The sequence below is a fragment of the Halichoerus grypus genome, chromosome 13 (assembly GCF_964656455.1).
Source record: "Halichoerus grypus chromosome 13, mHalGry1.hap1.1, whole genome shotgun sequence".
In the NCBI taxonomy this organism is placed as follows: domain Eukaryota; kingdom Metazoa; phylum Chordata; class Mammalia; order Carnivora; family Phocidae; genus Halichoerus; species Halichoerus grypus.
This window is the reverse complement of record NC_135724.1, coordinates 79,480,478-79,504,447: the sequence shown is the minus strand read 5'-3', so window position 1 is coordinate 79,504,447 and position 23,970 is coordinate 79,480,478. Positions and strand designations below refer to the sequence as shown.

Below are 23,970 nucleotides of genomic sequence, written 5' to 3'. Positions count from 1 at the left end.
ATAGATAGATAGATAGATAGACAGATAAATAAATAAAAATAAATAAATAAATAAATAAATGAAATCTTTAAACAAAAAATGTGACCTTGAGAAAGTCAATGTCCTAATCTGTAAAATGGCAACATAAGACCTGGTAATTTTAATTCAATGTAAATTTAATTCAATGCATACTATAAATTCAATGCAGACACTGAATTAGATGCTGAAGACACAGCAGTGAACAAGACAGAGACAGAGAGACAGTAACCAAGCAAATAAATACGAGATAATTCCTCTGAAGGAATAAATGAAGCAGGTACAATGGAGGAAATACAAGTGTTGTAGAAAGTCACTAAAGGGTGGTGGTAGTGGCACGTAGAGATGGGAGGTCAGGGAAGGTGGCATTTGAGCTGAAATCTAAATGAGCAGACAGCTATGCCAAAAGGGAGACAGGAGGAAAGGGGTCCCAGGCCCAGCTGTTGTGAGGAATAACCGAGTGAATGAAAGCACTTGGTGGTAAACAACCACTCAATAAACAGCTGCTATTCTTATTATGGCATATACTTTACTCTCAGCTCCTTCTATTCAAACAAGGAGAAGCTGGCCAAGCCATAGATCAGAGGGATAAATATATATATTTGAAAAAATATATATATGAAAAATAAATATAGGAGCACGTGGGTGGCTCAGTCAGTTGAGTGTCTGACTCTTGGTTTTGGCTCAGGCCATGTCTCAGGGTTGTGAGATTGAGATTCCCTCTCTCTCTTCCTCTCCCTCCCCGCCCGCATCCCTCCTGCTCCTGAGCCGGGGGTGCAGGCACATGCTTTCTCTCTCAAATAAATCAATCTTTTTTCAAAAAAGTAAATACAAACATATTCATGTAAAGTAAAGGCCCCCAAGAAAAATTCAGGCTCTGGCCTCATAAGGAGATTCCGTAGCTCTGAATCATACACCCAAGTCAGGTAGAAGCACTAACCCAGCCTCACCCCTGTTGCCAACCCAACTTCTTCCTCCTTACACCATACAGAACTATTTTCTGAAACCCATAATCCCTCCACTGGAAACCTGGCACTGGGAAACGCCTCTTAATTTTATTTAATTGATACGCATATGTTGTACCTGAAGCTCTTCTCATTATTCTCATCTGTTTCTCTTTGGAATTGTGTGCCTGTCTGGTCCAATTGTTATAAGGGGCTCTGGGTTAACAAGAGTAATGGTCAAGAAGGAAAATGCAGAAATGTAAACAGAAAGCTTCCGTTTGCATGATGAATCTGGTAACTTGTTTATGGAAGTGCAAAAAACACATTATAGGCATTTAAGGATTGGTCAAAATCTTGCTGTGGCTCTTGGGATAGTTCCATAAGCTGATAGTTTTTGATAAGATGCACCGAGCACTTACTACAATGCCACACCTTGCGCTGAAGAACTTCAAGAGCATCAGTTCCTTTAATATTTTCAACATGCCTAGGAAGTGGTTTCCTTTTATATTCAGTCCCCCTTCACGGATAAGAAAACTGAGATTCAATCAGCTAGTAAATGACAGTGCTGGGATTTTTTTTTTTTTTTTTTTTTTAAAGATTTTATTTATTTGACAGAGAGAGCACAAGCAGAGGGAGAGAGAGGGAGAAGCAGGTTCCCCGCTGAGCAAGGAGCCCGATGTGGGACTCGATCCCAGGACCCTGGGATCATGACCTGGGCCGAAGGCAGCCGCTTAACCGACTGAGCCACCCAGGCGTCCCAGTGCTGGGATTTAAATCCTGATCTGACCCTGCTCCCCAACCTCTCAAGACCACTTACTGGTTAGTCTCCCAAAGCCAGAGGAAAGTACCTCTGAGGGACGCCCTTCTATCCGTTAGGGTACTTCCGCCTTAGAGATAAATCCGCAACCAAGAAACTCCCTCACAGGAAAGACTGCCTCAACGAGCAAGAAGCCCCATTCGGGCCACACACACCTGGGATCAGCACTTCCAAACCCTAGCCCCTTAAAGGAAGTCTTCCTTGCCCAGCCAGAATAAGGAAACCTCTCCCATTCCTGAAGACCTTACCACCCACCCCCAAATTTCAAAAGAGGCCCGGCTACATAATTTGTGGGACCCAATGCAAAATGAAAATGTGGGGTCCCTTGTTAAAAAAAAAAAAATTAAGAATTTCAAGAATGAGAGAGTAGAGGGCGCCTGCGTGGCTCAGATGGTTAAGCGTCTGTCTTCAGCTCAGGTCATGATCCCAGGGTCCTGGGATCGAGTCCCACATCGGGCTCCCTGCTCCTTGGGAGCCTGCTTCTCCCTCTGCTTCTCTCTCTCTCTGTCTCTCATGAATAAATAAAATAAAATCTTTAAAAAAAAAAAAAAAGAATGAGAGAGTAGAGCATTAAACCAAGCCCTGGGGCCCCTCTTCTGCAACTGCCCTGGTTACTCGCCCATAAAGCCAGCCCTGCTTCAGAAATACCCTTTAAGTGAACGGAGTGGCTACCTCACTTAGAATCCTTAAATCCTTTGGACTTGGGGTGGAGGTGGGGGGTACGTAGGACACCCAACTTCCCAAGATATTCGAGAACACACCCTGGGACAACCTTCGAAAATCTGGAGGCACTTCTCTTGGCTTGGGCACAAAGTCCCCCCGCACCCCTCTAGTCTCTGGGTGGTCCTCGCGACCCCGCCCCAGCTCCACCTTCGGGGTGTGTGGGCCTCACCGCGTGCGGCCCATTGCCGGGGCAACCGACGCCGCGAGAGATGCATTGTGGTCTGCAACAAAATGCAGGAGAAAGATCCTGAGGGAACCATTGAGTCTATGGACCAATGGGAGAGTCCTGGGGGCTGCGTCAAGCCAATGGGGACGGTCCTCGGGGGCGGGGCCGACGGGAGCAGGGCGGGGCCTAGGCACTAGGCGGCGGCGGCTGGCGTGGGGCTCCTTAGATGCGCCACGGCTTCGGTAGCGACGGTAGCTCCTGCCGGGTCTGAGTGTCGCCAGCCCCTCCCCCAGGAGACCGTTGCAGTTGGCCGTCCCCTGCTCCTCGGTGAGAGACTCGGGGGCTGCGGGGGGCTTCGCTGCCTGGTTACATCTCCCGCCGGACTTCTCCCGCTGTTCGGTCCGCGCGGCCCGCGCTTTCTGAGAAGTGGGGTGGGGGGCGGGAGGAGCGGGCTGGGGGAGCTGGCGCCTCGCAGGCGCAGCCTACACCCCAACTCCTCACCCTTTGCCCGGGCCTCGCCCCCCAGGTAACCATGTGCGACCGAAAGGCCGTGATCAAAAACGCCGATATGTCGGAGGAGATGCAACAGGACTCGGTGGAGTGTGCGACTCAGGCGTTGGAGAAATACAACATAGAGAAGGACATTGCGGCCCATATTAAAAAGGTGAGGACGGGGCGCGCGGGCAGGGGGGGCTCGGGCCGTTTGCGCGCAGCTGGGGCGAGTCACAACTTAGTCCTTCTTCCCGATCCTGCGTCCCCAGAGCGCTTGGCAGACATCCTTGGAGGCACGCAGGGCGGCTCGGGTGTAGAGGTTTCCAGAAAGGACGCAGATGAATTTTGCGCTCCTGATGAGAAGACCAGACCCTCCGCGCCCGAAGTTTTTTTATTACCCAGCTCCGCAGGGGGAAAGCGCCACCTAGCAACGGTTTCTAGGATCAGGGAGCAGCGGTTCCCCCTCTTCTGCATGATTCCTGCGCGGAGGATCCATCTGGGTGTTCCGGAGGGGGGGAGCTGCGTGGGTGTTTCCAGCCGGGCCGGAGGGAGATCTTGCCAGCCTTTCGGTGGGGAGTTAGTCGGCAGTTGAGGGAAAGTGGGTGGTAGTGGTGGTTAGGGGGCTGGGGTGAGGGCTTGGTAAATGGCAGTCTGTAGAAAGCTGGCAGGACTGCCAATTTCTCCGAGCTGTGTTTTCTGGAAGGGAAGGGAACTGGCAGCTTAAGCCGTGGGAGGGTTCCTAGTTGAGAATGGGAAGATGAAAGACTACAGATGGAACAGATACCTTTTTTGACAAACGCAGCAGTGGGTTCCTCTAACTTTTAAGAACGTTATTCCAGTAGATGGAAAAGATGTTCATGCTGCATACAGCGTGAGAGCCGAATTTTGTGTAATTCCTCGCAGAGACTTGTAAGACTTACATAGAGAAAGACTGGCTTTGGCGCCCGCCCTACAGTCACCTAGTGAAGAAATTAGCACAGGCGTTCTTGTTCTCAGAGCCCCTTTGGCTGAGGAGAATAGGGAAAGTTGTTCCTGCAGTTTGCTATCTTTGTGTACTAGGTGATAGATTAGCACCATCAGGATGGATGTGGAAGAGAGCGCTATTGAAATTAAGGATAAAATCTGACAGGTGACCATCAGATTCTGCTTCTAGCATTCTTTTTGTGGGTGGAACAGTGGATGGCAGAGTATCTGGTGCCCTTTAAATTTTGATCCACAGTGGTTTAAATGCGTATTGAGGCTTTGCGCTTCGGACATCTTTTGTTTTCATTGATACTGGAGTGCAGTTAAGGAATGGGGTATTTGGGGCTAAATATTTACCATTTTGGATTTTGTGGTGCATGACCTACAGGAGGATAATTTCGTTTGTTCTGTTTACACATAACGTGATAAACTAGAACTGTTATCACCTGCTGTCAATTAACGAGACTATCATAGGAGCTATGAAGGCGAAATTACCATGATAACAAAGTGCCCTGCCTATGAGGCTGCCCTTACTGCCTTTTACCTCCCCAGCCCCCATTCTCAGCTTAGCTCAGACTGCAAGTATGTATGCATTAATGCACTATGTAGGCGACTTGGAGCTGGGGAACATTCTTTCATGCTAAGAATTTGCAGATGCTAACGTTCCTTCTTTCTGCCCCTACAGGCTCTGCTTATCTGGGAGGCAAACTCTGACCTCTGGTTTAGCACTGAAATTCTAGTGTTCTTTTTCTTTCCCCCTCTCCCCCCACCAGGAGTTTGATAAGAAGTACAACCCCACCTGGCACTGCATCGTGGGGAGGAACTTCGGTAGTTATGTGACACATGAAACCAAACACTTCATCTACTTCTACCTGGGCCAAGTGGCCATTCTTCTGTTCAAATCTGGTTAAAAGCATGGACTGTGTCACACACCCAGTGATCCATCCAAAACCAAGGACTGCAGCCTAAATTCCAAATACCAGAGACTGAAATCTTCAGCCTTGCCTAGGGGAACACCTCGATCTTTGAACCTTTATTGTGTTGTTTTGTACAGGGCATTCTCTGTACAAATTTGTTGTGGTTATAAAACAATTAGCAAAACAGCTTACATTTGTATTTATTTTCTATTCCATACCTCTACCCCATGTTTTTTCTCCTCAAAATCCATTCCTTTCAAAATAAATCTGTTGGAGAAGTGTGTGTTAGTTACGATTTGTTCAAATCTAGGGTTGAAAATGGCTTATCACTTAATCTTGAGTAGGTTAGTGGGGGTCAGTCCTTGAAGTGAGTTTCTGTGGGATGTAATAGACTAGCCTATTCATAGTGCTCATCTTGAGTCTTTACTTTACCCCATCCTGCAGCTGTCCTGCATGGAAGACTACTGCTCAGAAGTGCATGTTGAGAAACACATGGCACAGAAACTTTTGGGTTAAATCTCATTACTAATCTGATAAATACTATCCTTAAGTGCTCATTTTGTTAAAAGGGTGTTCTGGACTTTGGGCCTCAGGTGGTGGTGATGAATGTGTAGAACTTTATTGAAGTTGTTTTGTTTTTTGTTTTTTTTGCCTGTAAAATAAGGCAATAACAGAGTTGAGCTAATGAGAAATTTGCTGGGCTCTAGGCTGTCCGCCCCCACCCCCTTTTCCTGCCCTGTCCCAAAAGGACACTCAGATTAAAAGGGGTCTTAAAAGGGAAAATGAACGTTTTTGAGCAGCAGCCCTCCATGTGATTCCAATAAAGTCTCTGCAGGAATTTAAATGTGTAAGCCTGCTGTGCTGTGCTTTAACTAGCTATACTTAGAAACCCTGTTACAATTAAATGTGAATTGAAGCTTTCATTAAAAGGCCCAATTAAGGCTGTGGATAAGTAACCTTCATTAAAGGTTTCCTGCTATCAATTTTAAGAAGACTTAAGTCTTTTCTAGGAAGAAAATCAAATATAGCAGACTTGGCTTTTGTAGGCATAAAGGAAATATGCCAGAGGCTGAAACAACCCACACTCCTCTTGGGAAGTTGCGAGGGTCCTGGCTTTCTAGTCTCCCTATGTTTTCAGTGTTCACACGAGGTAACACTTTTTGTTTTAAACTTTGGGTCTGTGAGATGCAATTAGGATTTCTGAGCAGCCAGGCTACTGTGACACAGAAGGAGAGGATAGAGTTGAAATGACTCCATCTTAAGGACAGCATTAGGGGGGCGCCTGGGTGGCTCAGTTGTTGGGCATCTGCCTTCGGCTCAGGTCATGGTCCCAGGGTCCTGGGATCGAAGATCCGAGCCCTGCATCGGGCTCCCTGCTCAGCAGGAAGCCTGCTTCTCCCTCTCCCACTCACCCTGCTTGTGTTCCCTCTCTCGCTGTGTCTCTGTCAAATAAAATCTTAAAAAAAAAAAAAAAAAAAACAGCATTAGGTTGTAACATCTTTGGGAGATTATTACTACTAGAACTTGGGGTTTTAGGAATCGTAGTGAAGTTGAGCTAGGTTAGGACTGGGAACGTTTCAGGGTAGAGAGGCAAAAAATTGTCTTCCTGTTTATTGTGGCAGTTAAAATGGGAGAAAAATTTTCCCCCTGCTTTTTGCAGGAAAGAAGGATGAGGTTCTGTGGAACAGGAGTGTAACTGAGGTGATTTAGGTTTGTATTTATATGAACATACTGAAGATGTTCCATAATTCATCTTTTTTCTAGCTCCTTTCCCTCTTTAGTGACCTGTTTCTATTCGAAGCCCCCAAAGCTGTATCATTCTTGGTCAGTTAGCCCTACTTCCAAATAGTCTTCTGGCAATAGACCCTAGAGTTGATTTAAGTCCACAAATGGCTGGACATTGGGGGTTTAAATTTATCAGGCCCATATCTACTGCCTGGAAGTGGCAGGTTTTAAGTTTTATTTTTTGATTCAGATGCGAAAAAACCACTTCGCCGGAGAGATAGGATTGGGTTGATGGTTTATCAAATTCCTTCAGCGTCTGCTCCTTGTTAATTCTAATTTCAAAGGCCAACAGGCTCCAGCTGGCTGAAAAAGTAAGCTAAAAGTTTTTTTAATGTTTAGCACTTTGTTGGATGCTCTTTGCTGTTCTTTGAGATGGTTGTGTATAGATAGCTGTGTGTGAAAGCTTTTTAATGATAGGGCAAAACAAGATCTTGTGCGGGAAGGTACAGAAATGACCCCTACTGTGCTGGGCCTAGAGTCAGCATATCTAAAGGCTTTTGAAATAGCCTTGAACTAAGTTATCCACAATTAACAAATGGCCAGCCAAGTCATAGTTTGCTTTCTGCAATGTCTTAGCAAAGCCCCTTAAAAACCATAAGCTTAATCCACATTCAAAATATTTTTGGCCTCATTTTAACATCAAACATTGGACTGTATTAAGGAGACAAGAGCTCTCTGCCCAGCTCTGCCCCTTAGTACCGAAGGGGGTTAGGCTAGATCGTTTTCAAACTTTTTTTTTTCTTCTTTGGCTATAAAACCCTTCAAATGTATTCTGATAAAGAAGCTCTCCACATAAAACACGAAAGCAGGAGTTTTCTGGAACATTTATTCTTTCATCAAGGGTTTGGTTTTTTCAAGACAGGCATTGAGGATCCAATAGTAGTTTTTGGTAGAAGAGGACTGAGTGATGACAAAAATGTATTTCCTCACTCCCCCACCCAAGAAGAAATAACAAATACCACACAAATTGTAAACTCATTTAGTGATGCAGTTCATAATTGTAGTTGTGATTGTTAGCACTCTGACTTGGGCCTTGGTTTTTGGCCCCAGACTTAGTCCTAGGCTGAGAGATTGACTCAGGTACAGCTAGGATGTTTTCTGGTTCAAATCATCGTTGGGTTCAAATGAGTCGTCATCCCTGTGGAAGGCAGCACCAGCAGAGAAGCTACAAATGCACTTCAAAAATGAGAAGTAGTGCTGGTTTTACCTTAACCACACACTGCACAGCCAAGAAAAATTAGCAGGAGTTGAGCAAAAAATACAGAGCAAGTATCTCTGGGAGAAGCCCTGAAGCAGCTCGTAGTGAAAGCCGCAGTAGGGTGACAGGGATCTGTTTCTAACACTTTGAGACTGGTCACGTCAGAACATGAGTCCAAGGCACATGACCTTAAGAGGAGATGTTCTGCTGCCGGTCTCACTAGCCAGATTCTCCTTCAGTTTCAGGCTTTCGACAGGGTGTGACTGGTTCACACTCCAGAATGGTAAAGGAATTACAGTTTGAAGCCAGAATGAATAGCCACGATGCCTGATGTGAGACTTTCATAAGTCACCTTCTCAAAACCTGCATCTTCTATCATCTCTTTGAACTCCTCCTAAAACACAAAGATACAGCAAGGATCACCTGGATTTAAACTCCAGGGCCTTTGTTGTAAAATATCAAAGTTTTGTACCTGAGATGGGAACTGTCGGATACTTTCTACAAGATATTGGTAGGACTTCCAATCTCCTGCGATGACCTCTCCCAGGACAGGAATGACCTGGAAGCTATATAGATCATAAAGCCTAAACACAAAGGCAAAAGATTAAGATTAGAACATGCCCCCTGATCAGAAGCAAGAAGGTTTAAGCGTGGAGTTATAAATTCAAATGCCTATAGGGGTCAAGTCCCTGAAAGTAATGTGGGCCGGGTGTAAGACCAGTAGGGACTAGTGAGGATGTGGTGACAGGTGCAATTAGGAAGTAGCATAAAAGTGGAGAAGGGGCAGGTACTACTCAGCTCTGACTACTGCCATGTGGGAGTAAGTGCTCAGCACTGCCCTATATGGTTCCTCAAGTGAAGCTGGAAACTCAGACTTTTATGTGAAACTTCCTGATTTTTAAATACGAACATCTAAGTCAATTTCTTAAAATACGATGAATCAAACAAAATATATCTGTGGGCCAACCTGAGCCTCTGGTTGCTGGTTTGAATCTCTTCTGGCTTAGGTGTTGTCATTCAGAACTGGCTGACTTTGAGGTGGCACTGACCCTTAGAGACTCTGAACTATGAGGTTCATGCTTATCGCTTACTGGCTGTTTTATGTCCGTTTTGGGATGGGGAACCGTTGGCTAGCCAATGAGAATAAAGCCCTGTTAACAGTGCCAACCTGGATATGAGGGGATTGTTCACTTGACTAAACTCCAGGCAGAGAAACCGTCCTCCTGGTTTCAGGACTCGATGGGCTTCCTGAAGTGCCTGAGCAAGACAAGGAACAAGAGAACACACTCCTCAGCAGAACTCACTCAATTCCATGAGGCCGCAACAGCTTTAACTTTGATGGGCATTATAAAAGTTAGCATTTCCCATAGATCCCTTGGCATTCTCAGTTGGAAAGCTGTAGCAGCAGAGATAACCCTACGATATCCTAAATTTTATAGGCATTCTGCTGCCCATGAAGAGAAGGTTACTTGGAGTACTCAGATTGGTACAATCACATGGCGGCCAATTTCACAATTGTCTTTTGATTATTTATTTATTAAAAGCTCATCTCGGGGTTTTCTTTTTTTTCTTTCTTTTTTTTTTAAGTAAACTCTTTGCTCAACATGGGGTTTGAACTTAAAACCCTGAGATCACCCTTAACCAACAGAGCCAGCCAGGTGCCCCTACAATTACTTATTTAAAGAGGATATCCTCTTTGATCTAGGAATTTTACTTCAAGGAACCTATCTTATAGAAATGCATCTGTTGTAGGGGCACCTGGCTGGCTCAGTCAGTTAAGCATCTGACAGTTTTGGCTCAGGTCAAGATCTCAGGGTCATGAGATCGGTCTCCATGCTGGGCATGGAACCTGCTTAAGATTCTCCCTCTCCCTCTCCCTCTGCTCCTCCCCACCCTCCAAAAAAAAAAAAAAAAAGCATCTATTGTAGAAATGACATGCATATAGGTTATTCCCTGCAGCACTGTTTGAACAGCACAAGATTAGAAGCATCTTAACTATTAATGAGATACTGGTTAAATTATGGAATGTCCAGGGGCGCCTGGGTGGCTCAGTCATTAAGCATATGCCTTTGGCTCAGGTCATGATCCCAAGAGGTCCTGGGATCAAGCCCCGCATCAGGCTCCCTGCTCTGCAGGAAGCCTGCTTCTCCCACTCCCCCTGCTTGTGTTCCCTCTCGCGCTGTGTCCCTCTCTGTCAGATAAATAAATAAAATCTTTAAAAAAAAATAATGAAATGTCTATATAAATGGAATCTACACAGCTATTTAAAAAAAGGAAGAGCCAGGGCTCTTTATGCACTGACATGGAAAAATCTCCCAAGATATATTTTTAAGGGAAAGAAAGCAATGGGCAAAATTTCATATGCTAATATTTGTATAAAAAAAAGAAAAAGCAAAATGTTTAATATTCACCGAACATCTCTGCAAAGGTACACAAGAAATTGGTAATTGGAGGGGGCGCCTGGGTGGCTCAGTTGGTTAAGCGACTGCCTTCGGCTCAGGTCATGATCCTGGAGTCCCGGGATCGAGTCCCACATCGGGCTCCCTGCTCAGCAGGGAGTCTGCTTCTCCCTCTGACCCTCCTCCCTCTCATGCTCTCTATCATTCTCTCTCTCGCAAATAAATAAAATCTTAAAAAAAAAAAAAATTTAAAAAAAAGAAATTGGTAATTGGAGGGAGGGAGAGGAGGCACTGAATGGTTGGGACACAGGGGTGGGAGGCATACTTTCATTGACATACCCTTTTGTACTTTGAACCTACTCAAAAAATTTTTTTTAATTAGAAGAACTAATAAACTGCATACAAGGGGCAGGTCATAAAAATCAAGCTGAAGTGCACCATAAAGATGGCTCACTGAAAGCAGAGGAACCAGGTAACTGGAGCCCCCCATTACAAAAACAAAATGTGGTGCCTTGCACATTGTCTTCAAATGCTTTGGGATAGAATATTGAAGTAGAAATGAAGAAGAGCTGCATTAGGGGGTGCCTGGCTAGATTAGTCGGTAGAGACTTTTGATCTCAGAGTTGGGAGTTGGAGCCCCACGCCGGGTGCAGAGATTACTTAAAGATAAAATCTTAAAAAAAAAAAAAAAAGGTTTAAGAGCTAAATGTTCCCTTCTCCCTACGGAGGAACCCATGACTCTAGGTACCTTCTGCCAAAATAAGTGTTTGAGTGCCTTCTGTATTGGCTTTGGAAACGCCTCTGATCTGCAAACTCAGGCTCAGACAACTTCACAAGTGAGCAGAAACAGATGGAATGCCAGAGCATGACTGACAGCTCAAAGATGTGAATACCAACCCAGGCAACAAAGGCTTCTATGGGGATCTGCTCTGTGGTTTGGGTCTTATTCAATTTTGTGACTAGGAAATTGGCAACTTCAAGGATTGAAACCCCTAAGCCGGAAATAGTCATTCCATTCAAGAGCTGGGTGGAGAGAAGAATCCCTCCCTCTTTCCTCATTTTCTGTGGGGCCGCTGCAGGAGATCTAACAGCACAAGAGTCACACAGGCTAAAGACGCAGCCATATATACCACCTGATCAATGTGTGTGACATTCCGGATCCCAAAGGCAATAGTGTAAACGTCAAACTTGTCATCATCAAAGGGCAGTTCTTCAGCATCTCCCAGTACCCAAGCAAGTCCTGAAAGAGAAAATCATTTCTGGTCTCAGTCTGGGTCGCTGTCTCTTAGGTACCCGGTGAACTGTCAAACCTGAGGAGGGCATTGTGGGAATCCCCCAATTTGCAGTCAGCCAGGCAGAAGTGTGGGCAGCCCGCACACCCCACTGATGGCTGACTTCTGAAGTGGGGGCAGTCTGCGGAATCTGAGACTAACTCTGCGAGTCAGTGTCAGAATTGAGCTGAATTATTGCACACCTAGTTGGTGTGGGAGAATTGGAGAACAGTTTGGTGCTGGGGAAAACCATACGTGTGGTATCAGAAACCATCACACATCTGCCTTCCTCACTGGGTTCCTGGCTGCTGTCTTCAAGGTGTCACCCCGGCCTGAGAATCTGAATTTCTTCAAGTTTAGCAGGAAGTTCTTTCCCCATGGGTCTCAGAGAAGAACCTGATGAATACTTAGTTATGCCCACCCTCAAGCAATTTTTACCCAACTAAGTGTTTTGTGTAAAGTACCATGGTTAAGATCCCAGGTCTGGGGTTTAGACTGCCAGGATTTTAATTCCAGCTTTATTCACCATTTATTAGCTGTATAAGCTTGAATAAACTACTTTGCCTTGGTTTCCTCATCTGTAAGATGGAGTTAATAATAGTACCAACTTCAGAGGATCATTGGAAGTATTCTAAGTATGGAATTTAGCCTAGTTATATTGGTTCTATTGGAGAATCAAAGTGTCTAGACCCTAAATCTGGTCACAAATTCAGAAAACACCCAAGGGAACCAACCCTATAACAGGGTAGCTATGTCCACTAAAGGATCCTGATTCGGCTTTAACATTATTCAACTTGCAGCAAATTAGACATAAAATGCAATATAGAAGGAAGGCTCTATAGAGGAAAGTAAATGAAAACCTTCCTGGAAAGCAAAGTAGCAGTTATTTAACAAAACCCTTAAAAATAACGATTCCCTGGGGTGCCTGGGTGGCTCAGCAGTCGGTTAAGCAGTGGACTCTTAGTTTCGGCTCAGGTCGTGATCTGGAGATGATGGAGGTCTGGAGATCTAGCCCTGTGTGGGGCTCTGTGCTCAGCAGGGTGTCTGCTTCCCCTCTCCCTTTCCCTTTGCCCCTCCCCCAGCTCACACTCTCTCTCTCAAATAAATAAATGAATCTTTCAAAAAAAAAAAAAACCATATCCTCTGAACCAGCTATTTGATTTTTAGGAGGATGACATTGATGACATCATCATCATCATAGCAACTGCTCTGAGCCATTGATGGCAGGGTCTACATTATCACCTTACACACATTATCTTATCACATTCCCATACTAACTCCGTGGGAAAGCTCTTACTATCCTCCTCATGTTTTAGGTGAGCCAAGTTGAGTATCAGGAAGATGAAAGCAGCTTGCCCAAGATCACCCAGATGGATTGGAAATCAGGTTGTTTTATCCCAGGGCCTGTGTTTTCTTTTTTTTATTTATTTTTAATTTTTTTTTAAGATTTTATTTATTTGACAGAGAGACAGCGAGAGAGGGAACACAAGCAGGGGGAGTGGGAGAGGGAGAAGCAGGCTTCGTGCTGAGCAGGGAGCCCGATGCAGGGCTTGATCCCAGGACCCTGGGATCATGACCTGAGCCGAACGCAGACGCTTAACCACTGAGACACCCAGGAGCCCCAGGGCCTGTGTTCTCAATAGCTATGGTATATTACCTCCTACTACAAGGTGGTTTTTATTCTACCATTTTATAGATAAGGTAATTGAGATCTGGAGAGTTTAAACACTTGTCCGAGGTTATATAGAAGGTAAAAATTAATAAATGCATGCAAAAATTTACAAATAAGGATGTCACGGGGCGCCTGGGTGGCTCAGTCGTTAAGCGTCTGCCTTCGGCTCAAGTCATGATCCTGGGGTCCTGGGATCGAGCCCCGCATCGGGCTCCCTGCTCGGCGGGAAGCCTGCCTCTCCCTCTCCCTCTCCCACTCACCCTGCTGTGTTCCTGCTCTCGCTAACTCTCTCTGTCAAATAAATAAATAAAATCTTAAAAAAAAAAAAAAGCTCCTGCCCTCAGAACTTCCATTTGGGGAGGAAGTGCTCCATCCACATAAGATGTAAATAAAACACACAAGAGTGCTATACATAAATATACCTTTCTCATTAACTTACTATTACAAAATAATTTCTAGGATCCTCCTTAGTTTCAACTCTTTTCGTGTGATATTTTTTACAAAGACATCATTTTTGGACATTGAGGAAGCAAGGAGGAAAGATAAGGAAAACTGGCCTATGCAGCACTTAATAATTCATATGCCAGTGGATTTGTCTTGGCAGTGAGGAGAGGCTGAAGGACAAGCTATGCTATGGAAGGGATGATTCCAGAAATGGAGCATTCCCTATCATTTCTATCCTTGTTCTCCATTCCTTATGGTTGAGCACCAGAGAGAAGGGAAACAAGTTTTTCAGTAGGAGTAAGGAAACATAGTGCCTTTGTCTAAAAACACTAAGGACTGTCTGCTTTCTGATCAGCACTGAGGGTTAACAAAAGAGCCCTTCATCTTGGAGGCCAAGTGGGCTGTGGTCCGTCTAGGCAGCTTGTTCTGGGGGTGGGGGGCGGAGGAGGAAGAATTGAACTAAAATAACCATAGTCACTCCTGGGGGGAGGGGAAGCACAGGACCCTGAGGTTGACCCGAGGACCTTTATTTTCTTCGTCCCAGACCGCTGCCTCACGTAGCTGCCTGCAGGGCTTGGTCAGCGGGGGAGAGGCCAGGGCAGTGGCTCCGGAGAGCTGGATCTCACAGCCACACCCTTACTTCTACTTGATAAAGTTGGGGGGAGTATTTTAAGAGATGAAAACAAACAGCAAAATGTGAAATCTACTTCTTTAAGCTTGGGCACAAATTGTCCATTTTCAGGTTGCAGTGGGTTCCCCGAGACATGCAGTCACTCTCCTATCTGCTGCTGACAGGAGCACTGTTTCGGGGGTTTCTTTAATTCTATCAGCTGGGGCCTCGGAGGAACAGATGCCCAGACGAGGGAGGAGTGCAAAAGGGGTCTTCTTTGTGGGGAGAACATCTGGGGTTGGATAAAAGGAAGAGGAAGCAAGACTGAGTGGGGAAAGCCTGTAGACCTCGATGCAGATCCGATAAAGCCTTAGCCAGCCCAACAGGGAGCTCTGGAGCACGGCCAGCAAAGAGCCCAACCTGGAGGTGGAGGCAGAGCCCGAAGGTTGTAACAGCTTGTGTACGAAGCGCAAGTTCCCGCGTTAAGGGCAGAGCACCTTCCCAGCTTCCACATGCGTCAAACCCTCTGAGTACTGACGGGGACTGGGATGGCTCCAAAACAGGACATTGGGGTCAGCAGGGAGTTGCTGGGAATTGAAAGCAAAACTTCCGTCTCAGAGTCCAAGAGCTAAGATCCCAAGACTCAGCTCCGATTTGGGATCTGCCGTTTAAAAGTTGTGTTACTTGAGCAGAGGCACTTTACTCAAGCAGCTCTTTGGGCTTTGGTTATCAGCTCCATCACATGGGGCTGGTCATCACACTAACTCCCTGGGTTGCCGAAATAATGTACATAACAGCACACGAACTGGATTCAGGCACACAAATTATCTTTGACTCCTGCCTATCTATATGTTTTTGAAAATAAAGCACTTCAACCTTTTATATATCCCATCTTACTTCATAAACACACAAACATTTCCACTGTGTCTACTTCCCATAGGATTTACCAGCTTTGTGTCCTTGAGCACGGGCTTTCTGCTTTCCAATCTTTAGCATCTCCTTGTTGATGTCACAGACCACAACCCGGGAACCGCCCAAAGGATCATCTTCACTTTGGTACTTTTTGGCAATTTCTTCCCAGGATAAATTTTGCTGGGCCCGTAACTGCCTCTTCTGCTTTCCCTTATGCTGTGCCTGGACATAACTAAGGAACCGGAATGCAATGTCACCTGTGGGAAGCCAACAGGAGGAAAGATGCAAACATAAACACACGCAAAAATCCAACATTTCCAAAACCAAACAGAGCGACAAAGGTACAAGATTTGAGGAATATCCAAAAATTGAAGTGTCTCTTCATTTCTATGGTAACTTAAAAAAAAAAAAATTGGGGTGCCTGGGTGGCTCAGTCAATTAAGTGCCTGCCTCCAGCTCAGGTCATGATCTCTGGGTCCTGGGATGGAGTCCCGCGTTGGGCTCCTTGTTCAACAGGGAGCCTGCTTCTCCCTCTGCTTGCTGCTTCCCCCTGCTTGTGCTCTCTCTAACAAATAAGTAAAATCTTTAAAAAAAAAAACACATTTTTTTAACTTCTAATATTCTTTTTTTTTTAAGATTTTATTTTTTTAAAAGATTTTATTTATTTGACAGAGAGACACAGCGAGAGAGGGAACACAAGCGGGGGAGTGGGAGAGGGAGAAGCAGGCTTCCCGCTGAGCAGGGAGCCTGACGTGGGGCTCGATCCCAGGACCCCGGGATCATGACCTGAGCCGAAGGCAGACGCTTAACGACTGAGCCACCCAGGCGCCCCAAGATTTTATTTTTAAGTAATCTCTCTACCCAACATGGGGCGCAAACTCACGACCTCAAGATCAAGAGTCCCATGTTCTACTGACTGTGCCAGCCGGGTGCCCCGTTAACTTCTAATATTCTTAAAAACCTTTAAAAAATTGCATAAGTAATGCATGGACACATTCTTGCTATAAAAGACTCACCCAAATTTATGATGATGTCTCACCCCTCATCTCTGCTTGCCTCTATCTTCCCAATATATTTAGATCACATTTCATAGTCCCTCATAGACTCTTTTGTAAACTAGAGTAACAGACTAATATTTTATTTCTATTTCATCAATAGATGAAATAGATGAAATAGATTACAGATGGTACCTCTTGACTCCTTTCAACCTTCTACTGTGGGCACTTTTACACTGTCAAGACTGATAACATACTGTTTGTTCAGTAGCTATAATTTTGTCTTCTGTGCTTTGCTGGAGTCTACAAGCTGAAAAGTGTTTATGTTATTGTGACCAGGTAAATACTGTTTGGGCCAAGACAGTGCTTTCTAGGATCACATTTCCTTTCTTATAATGTTGTTTGTCTTTGTTTTTCTTACACCAGTTGCAAGAAATATATCCTTAAGTTTTTCTAGTCTCTTCAACAAATTAGGTATTCTCCAGTCCCTTTCCTATATATTTAAATCTTTTATATGAAACAGCTTAAAAACACAGGAATCATATTATACACATAGTTATACAACTTGTTTTCTTTCTCTTCCCACTGAATATGTCTTTGAGAACCTTCCATCAGTACTTATAAGTTTTCCACATTCTTTAAATAGCTACATGATATTTCATAGAATGGGTGTACCTTAATTTAAAACAATTTCTTTACTGAGGCAGAAATAGGTTATTTCCAAGTTTTCACTACTACTAAAAATGATGCAGTGAGCATATTTGTAGCTATATATTTTTAAAACGTCTTTTTTAGTACATGGGATTACCTTCCAATTACATTTTCTAAATGGGCAGTTGCCAGCACGTAGTAATGCTGCAGGTGAAGACACAGAAGTAGGCAGCTCTGACCGAAGCCTTTCTGGAGCTGTATCTTTGTGCAAGTTTTTTTTTTTTTTTTTAGACTAGATATGGAGATTTGGAATTGTGGGATCCTAGACCATAAAGATTTTAGATTTTAATAGATTCTGTTAAATTGTCCTCCGTTGAGCAAACAATGAATCATGGAACACTACATCAAAAACTAATGATGTGGGCGCCTGGGTGGCTCAGTTGGTTAAGCGACTGCCTTCGGCTCAGGTCATGATCCTGGAGTCCCGGGATTGAGTCCCACATCGGGCTCCCTGCTCAGCAGGGAGTCTGTTTCTCCCTCTGACCCTCCTCCCTCTCGTGCTCTCTCTCATTCTCTCTCTCGCAAATAAAAAAAATTTAAAAAAAAAAATTAAAAAAAAAAAAAAAACGAATGATGTAACGTATGGTGATTAACATAACATAATAAAAAAATAAATAAATAAATTGTCCTCCATTGAGCAAGGTGTCTTACTACCTTCTGAGTTTCCACTGGGGAGAAGACCACACCAACAAAGCCACACATAAACATGTTTCACACATGGAGATTGTTCCTCTGTCATTTCTTATTCTATATTATTCTATTGGTATAGATTATCAAATTATTACATTATATGACCCGTTATTCTAATGTAATTTAACATGTACATTAACCATATAATAACATCACCAAGATGCATTGTAGAAACCCATGACGTTTTTCTCCCCAGATATCTAGTGTGCACCAAGTAACAAAGGACCATGTATAAACAATTGAGCTTTTGATTTCTGATATGATAATGGATTAGGCAGAAAGCTTATGGAATATGAGAAAGGGCATCCCCCCCAAAGAAAGAGGGAAAGTGGATTAAAGGTTAAACGGAAAATAAAAGTCATTCACATGGTGAGATGTCGCTGGAGTAAAAAAGTGATCTTTTTACTTTGTAACCCTGTGCATTTTAGAAAAATGACAGGCATCCTTTTCTTGTTTCACTTTTTGTATGGTTGATATTCACCAAGCACTTGAACTGCAAGAGAACTGGATTCTTTAACACAGTCTTAGGATAATTTTTTTTTCTATCGGGGTTCTCTTAAGGATTTCCAGTCCAATGATGCAAATATTAATTTAGTGTCAAAGAAAATAAATATAATAAAAAGTAAAAAAAAAAAAGAAAGAAAGAAAAATGACAGGCATAAAGCTGATATTTTGTGCTTTTGAGTGACATTTAGTTAAAAAGAGTAAACCTTTCTTAGGAGTGTGCTGATTTTCTTTTAAGATTTTATTTATTCATTTGACAGAGAGAGAGAGAGAGCAAGAGCAGGAACACAAGCGGGGGAGTGGGAGAGAGAGAAGCAGGCTTCCCGCAGAGCAGGGAGCCTGATGCAGGGCTGGATCCCAGGACCCTGGGATCATGACCTGAGCCAAAGTCAGACGCTTAAGAATTGAGCCACCCACGCGCCCCAGGAGTGTGCTGATTTTCAATTACCATCTTCAGCCTAATGGTAGGTAAGCTAGCTCATTCCAACAAGAGACACTAATTTCTACAAAAGGTGCTCAGCGATATTTGAGGATACTCGGCTGGACATTACCTGTGCCCCCAGCAACATCAAGCAGCTGGGTCCCAGGAAACGGGTGCATCTTCGAGAGCAGTAAATCCTTCCAAATACGATGGATACCAAGACTCATCATATCATTCATCACATCATACTTCTTGGCCACACTTTCAAACACATGATAGACTGACACAGGAGAAATAAAACACAATTGTGCTATTAACAAGATTAACTAGGGGAAGTCCTAAATGAGAGAGGAGGAAGCTTTTCTCCCCTGAAGTTGCCCGTCTTTGTCAGGTGAAGTTAAGCTATACTGCTTGATACCCAAATCTGCCCCTTAACCTCTTTTAAAAAAGGCTTTAGTTACTTCATGTAAGAAACCAACCTCTTTTCTGCTGTCTTAGTTACCTTTATCTAGGACCACTACCCCATGCACTTACTTGGTACAAAGTAGGTTTCCATTTCTTAGAGGATGGGGGGGGGGGTAATGGAATTTTTCTAATGGTTATTATAATAGAAAACAACAGAATCATTAGAAATACATGACTGATGGATGGGAAAGCCTGAGCTCATCCCTGCCTGGATCCCAGAGAAAAAGCTCAGGTACAATTAGGTGGGCAGATGAATGGCAAGATGTGAATCAGGGCCAAGCCACACTGCAGAGGGCCCTCATAAATCTCATAAATCTGACAGGATCAAGGGAGAATATGGAATCTGGTCTAGTGGGAGAAGGAATTTACTATTTAAGGCACTTTAAAACACAGGCTGCATTTAACTTCTTTATACCTGTTTCTCTGCCCATAAGATGAAAAACTCAGAGCCAGCTCCCTATCACCCTGCTATAAGGCTGAATTAGGTAATGAAGGGGAGATGCTTTGTTTCTCAAATGAAACGTGCTGCATAGATCCACGACATCACTGTCCTCTGCTGAATCAGCAGGCTATAGCGCCCCTCCTGAACTCAATCTTGAATGCCTTTCTCAACCCCAGGATCTCCAAGCTTGCTTTTTTTTGTTTTGTTTTTGGGGTATTCACGGACACTACAGCTCAACCCACCGAGTATAAGCAATCTTTGCTTTGCATGGTTCCGACATACATGAATTTCAGTGACTGTGGTTTAGTTAAACAACACCAGTCCCCCAGCAACATCATTCATGTGCAGCGGTGTATTAACTGTGAGTAACCGCATAAAGTACAAACTTCACTGGTAGTTCTTCAGCCCATAAGTCACTCTGTAAATAACAGACATGCATCATGATCAGTAACCAATTATGTCACTTCTTTCAGTTTGCACTTGATAGGTCACTACACATCAGTCATTCAGTTCACACACAGCAAAGCATGTAGATGTGTTACCTCCTTATCTCTCAGTTTTAAACACATGTGGGATTTTACAAAACTAGGTAATTGAAAGAGGAAATTGGCCAACGAAAATGAAAGCACTGCAAAGAAATGAAAAGTGGTAATACTGGAAGTGAAATGGCCATGGGGTTATAGGTGAAACAGCTGACTGTGGGAACGTTGATGCTCGAGAGACTCTAGATATGCAGTCAGAAGAACTATGTGAAGATGAACTTATGGATATAAATGAGGATGTGGTTGTGATGAAAAGGATGAAGATGTCCCAGAGGAAATGATGCCAGCAAAAAATCTCACCCTAGAGGAATTCCTGGAGATATTTCATGACATTGACAGTGAAAGGATAAAATGTTACAAGCTGATTAAAATTTAGAAAGCAGTACGGCAATTTACCAAGGCATAGAGAAGATGCTTGCTCCCTATTGTAAATTATATGACCAGAAGGTAGCAAACACTGTTCAAACTACTCTTGGTACATATTTTTTATGAAGGACTAAAACAACGTAATGTTTCTAATTTTTTATTAGAATTTTAATTAAAAAACAAACTTAAAATTTAAAAATTCTTACATTAAGTTAAAACTAAACCTAATTTTATAGTTTGCTAAATATTAACTTTACTATTTATTTCATTTCTCTATACATTTATAACTAACAAAAAGAGAGTTTTTGATGTTCAATAATTTCTTAATTTTTTAAAGTAAACTCTATGCCCAATGTGGGGCCTAAACTCACGACCCTGAGATCAAGAGTCACATGCTCCACTGACTGAGCCAGCCAGGAACCCCTGATGTTCAATAATTTTTAGAGGTCCTAGGACATTTGTAATTTTCCCCATTGATTATTAATATCACTGTGCATGATTTCAGCGTGCATGGTCATTTTTACAGTCCTGCACTACTGTGCAAAGGGAAGACTGCCTGTACTTCAGTATTGCGTCTCCATCTGGGAGATATATATTTAGCTCAGTGGATAACCTCTTCTTTGCTTGTGTGTGTGAAATACTGTTTTCGTTTTTTTTTTTTAAAGATTTTTATTTATTTATTTGACAGAGAGAGACATAGTGAGAGAGGGAACACAAGCAGGGGGAGTGGAAAAAGGGAGAAGCAGGCTTCCCGCCGAGCTGGGAGCCTGATGCGGGGCTCGATCCCAGAACTCTGGGATCATGACCTGAGCCGAAGGCAGACGCTTAACGACTGAGCCACCCAGGTGCCCCTGAAAAATTGTTTATATTTTGTAAAGTACAATACAGAAGTTAGGCATTATTATCATTTTGGAAGCAACCCACCTAGATTAAAATCCCTGGCTCTGCCACTTAGTAGCAAAATCTTGGGCAAGTGACTTACTATCTCTCTTTCAACAGTTTCTTCATCTATAATATCAGGCTATTAGTCTCTACCTTATAAGGTATTTACAAGAATTGATGTAAAGTATTCTAAAAGGTTTCAAGTCCTTAAGTTTACTATCCTTTTACTTGGCTTCTCTTATTTCACAAGCAGTTATCAAGCTTTTAATGTGCATCAGGCACTGAAATACAGACATGAATGAGCCACTGTCCTGAGTTTCTGGGGATTCACTCCAGTGAAATAAATTTAAAATCAATATTCAAAGAGTTACAGTAGAGGTATGTATTTAGTAAGGCTGAGGTCAGACGTAAGACAATGTAGTAGTCTTTAAGAGGATGGGATATTCCATTGTGATTTCTTTCTCTTTATTTCCTGGGTGACCACAGGCCAAGTGAAGGAAACTCTCAGACCTCACCATATCCACCTGTTAAATGGACGTAATACCTTCCCCATTATAAATGGTACAGCTGGAGTTTAAAACAGTCCTTTCCTTTCACATGCCTATAGCACAATGCTGGACACAAAAACTGCTCAACAATATCTAACCTTTATTGGGCAATTACAAAGTGCCAGGCACTATTCAAAATATTTTAATGTATGAAGTAATCTAATCCTCATTATAACTCTAAGAGAAAAGTTACTATTATTCCTACTCACACAATTTGGAAGCTGAGGCACCGCGAAGATAGTTTTCTCTTTCCTTTCTATAAAAAATGGCCCTACCCTTTAGCAAGAGGTGAAGAACATGAGCTCTGTAGTCACACCAAAGTGGGTTGGAAGATTGGTTCGGCCACTTACATAAATTGGGCAAGTTCTTGTTTAATCTCGAAGTCTCAATTTCCTCATGTGTAACTTGGGGATAACAATACCATTGTTCGGAGGTTGAAATGAAAATTGAGAATAAGGGGTGCTGGGTGGCTCGGTTGTGTGAGCGTCTGCCTTCGGCTCAGGTCATATGATCCCAGGGTCCTGGGATCGAGCCCCGCATCGGGCTCCCTGCTCAGCGGGAAGCCTGCTTCTCCCTCTCACACTCCCCCTGCTTGTGCTCCCTCTCTCGCTGTGTCTCTCTCTCTCTCTCTGTCAAATAAATAAAATCTTTAAAAAAAGAAAGAAAAGAAAAAAGAAAATTGGGAATAAAATCTGCATGGTGCCTGGCACATCATAAACACCCAGTTTTTGGGATTTAGTGATAATTACTGTGTTTAACAAGAGGAGGCATCTTGGGCGCCTGGGTGGCTCAGTCGTTAAGCGTCTGCCTTCGGCTCAGGTCATGATCCCAGGGTCCTGGGATCGAGCCCCGCATCGGGCTCCCTGCTCGGCGGGAAGCCTGCTTCTCCCTCTCCCACTCCCCCTGCTTGTGTTCCCTCTCTCGCTGTGTCTCTCTCTGTCAAATAAATAAATAAAATCTTTAAAAAAAAAAAAAAAAAAAAAGAGGAGGCATCTAAGCTCTGCGGTGTCAGGCTGGTAGGGTGGGGGCGGGGGGACTCCTTGGAGGTCAGGACTGCACAGGCTACGGCATCCGAGTCAACACGACGTTAAATCAACTCCTAGCTGAGCAGAAGAAACTAGATCGCAGATAGATCCCTCCGCCCGCCCTCTCGCCCCTTTCACCTTTGCCCCCCTTCTCCTCCTCCGACACAGTCTCAAACCCGAAATGTGTTTCCGTTTCCCGCTTCTCTTGGGACAAGTGCCGCGCACCCAACGGGCCCCTGGGCCAGGAGCTACGAAACCCGGGGAGCCGGCAGCACCGCATCACCCACGACCACCTAGGACCGCAGTAGCTCCATAGAGCGCAGCTCCTGTGGGCCGCCATCTTGGCAGTAGGGTGACGGCGGCCGGATATTACGTAGTGTTGCATCGCTAGAGGGCCAACGGTGGCCGGTAGGAGACATGATTAGCCTAAGGCGTCCTGAAACCCTTTATTAGGGAGTTATGCGTGTGACCTCTGGGATCCGGAGGCTACTTAGTTTTTGAGTACCGGAAATCGCTTCTTCTCTCTCTTCCCACTTTGAATATAGAATTCACCAGAAATGAAGGGACCTTAGGATAATCCCCAATCACCTCTCAGCGGCCGTGTCTCTGAATCTTGTTAAGCAGCAGTATGAATGCTAACTCGCAAGATAACCAGTAACTCTTGTTTTCTGGTGCAGAAGTAGGAAACTAAGGTACCCTGTGGTTACAAGGCAAGAGATTACAAGGTCAATTCTCTTAAACTTTGATGTGCCTAAGAATCACCTGGTTTGATCTTTATTTTTTTTTATTTTTTAAGATTTTTATTTATTTATTTGACAGAGAGAGACACACCGAGAGAGGGAACACAAGCAGGGGGAGTGGGAGAGGGAGAAGCAGGCTTCCTGCTGAGCAGGGAGCCCGACGTGGGGCTCGATCCCAGGACCCTGGGATCATGACCTGAGCTGAAGGCAGACGCTCAACGACTGAGCCACCCAGGCGCCCCTGGTTTGATCTTTAAAATGCAGATTCCGGTGGGCGCCTGGGTGGCTCAGTGGGTTAAGCCTCTGACTTT

At 44.0% G+C, this 23,970-nt stretch overlaps 2 protein-coding genes across 3 annotated transcripts; one reads left to right on the top strand and one right to left on the bottom strand.

The window, feature by feature from the left end:
- Positions 1–2,883: 2,883 nt before the first annotated feature.
- On the top strand, positions 2,884–5,318 carry DYNLL1 (dynein light chain LC8-type 1). The gene is made up of 3 exons (XM_036081995.2): positions 2,884–2,992; positions 3,192–3,329; positions 4,894–5,318. Exons 2-3 carry the CDS (start codon positions 3,198–3,200, stop codon positions 5,029–5,031), a joined length of 270 nt encoding a protein of 89 aa, XP_035937888.1. The 5' UTR covers positions 2,884–2,992; positions 3,192–3,197; the 3' UTR covers positions 5,032–5,318.
- Positions 5,319–7,634: 2,316 nt separating this feature from the next.
- Positions 7,635–23,278, bottom strand: COQ5 (coenzyme Q5, methyltransferase). Of its 2 annotated transcripts, XM_036081990.2 has the most exons (7): positions 23,058–23,278; positions 18,780–18,929; positions 15,364–15,585; positions 11,553–11,659; positions 9,189–9,277; positions 8,493–8,604; positions 7,635–8,414 (listed from the first exon to the last, which is right to left on the bottom strand). In XM_036081990.2, the coding sequence occupies exons 1-7, from the start codon at positions 23,257–23,259 to the stop codon at positions 8,313–8,315; spliced, it is 984 nt and encodes a 327-aa protein (XP_035937883.1). In that variant the 5' UTR covers positions 23,260–23,278; the 3' UTR covers positions 7,635–8,312. The 2 variants fall into 2 exon arrangements, with proteins under 2 accessions (XP_035937883.1, XP_077917035.1); XM_078060909.1 differs by lacking the exon at positions 18,780–18,929.
- Positions 23,279–23,970: the final 692 nt, after the last annotated feature.

Bases quoted from the DNA above. Each gene is read 5' to 3' on its own strand.
- DYNLL1 (XM_036081995.2), top strand. From the start codon at position 3,198: ATGTGCGACCGAAAGGCCGTGATCAAAAACGCCGATATGTCGGAGGAG. The intron at 3,330-4,893 runs GTGAGGACGGGG...TCCCCCCACCAG, and splicing joins TTGCGGCCCATATTAAAAAG to GAGTTTGATAAGAAGTACAA.
- COQ5 (XM_036081990.2), bottom strand. From the start codon at position 23,259: ATGGCGGCCCACAGGAGCTGCGCTCTATGGAGCTACTGCGGTCCTAGG. The intron at 15,586-18,779 runs GTAATGTCCAGC...GGCTTCCCACAG, and splicing joins TGATGTTGCTGGGGGCACAG to GTGACATTGCATTCCGGTTC. The intron at 8,605-9,188 runs GTTGGCACTGTT...CTTTGTGTTTAG, and splicing joins AACAATCCCCTCATATCCAG to GCTTTATGATCTATATAGCT.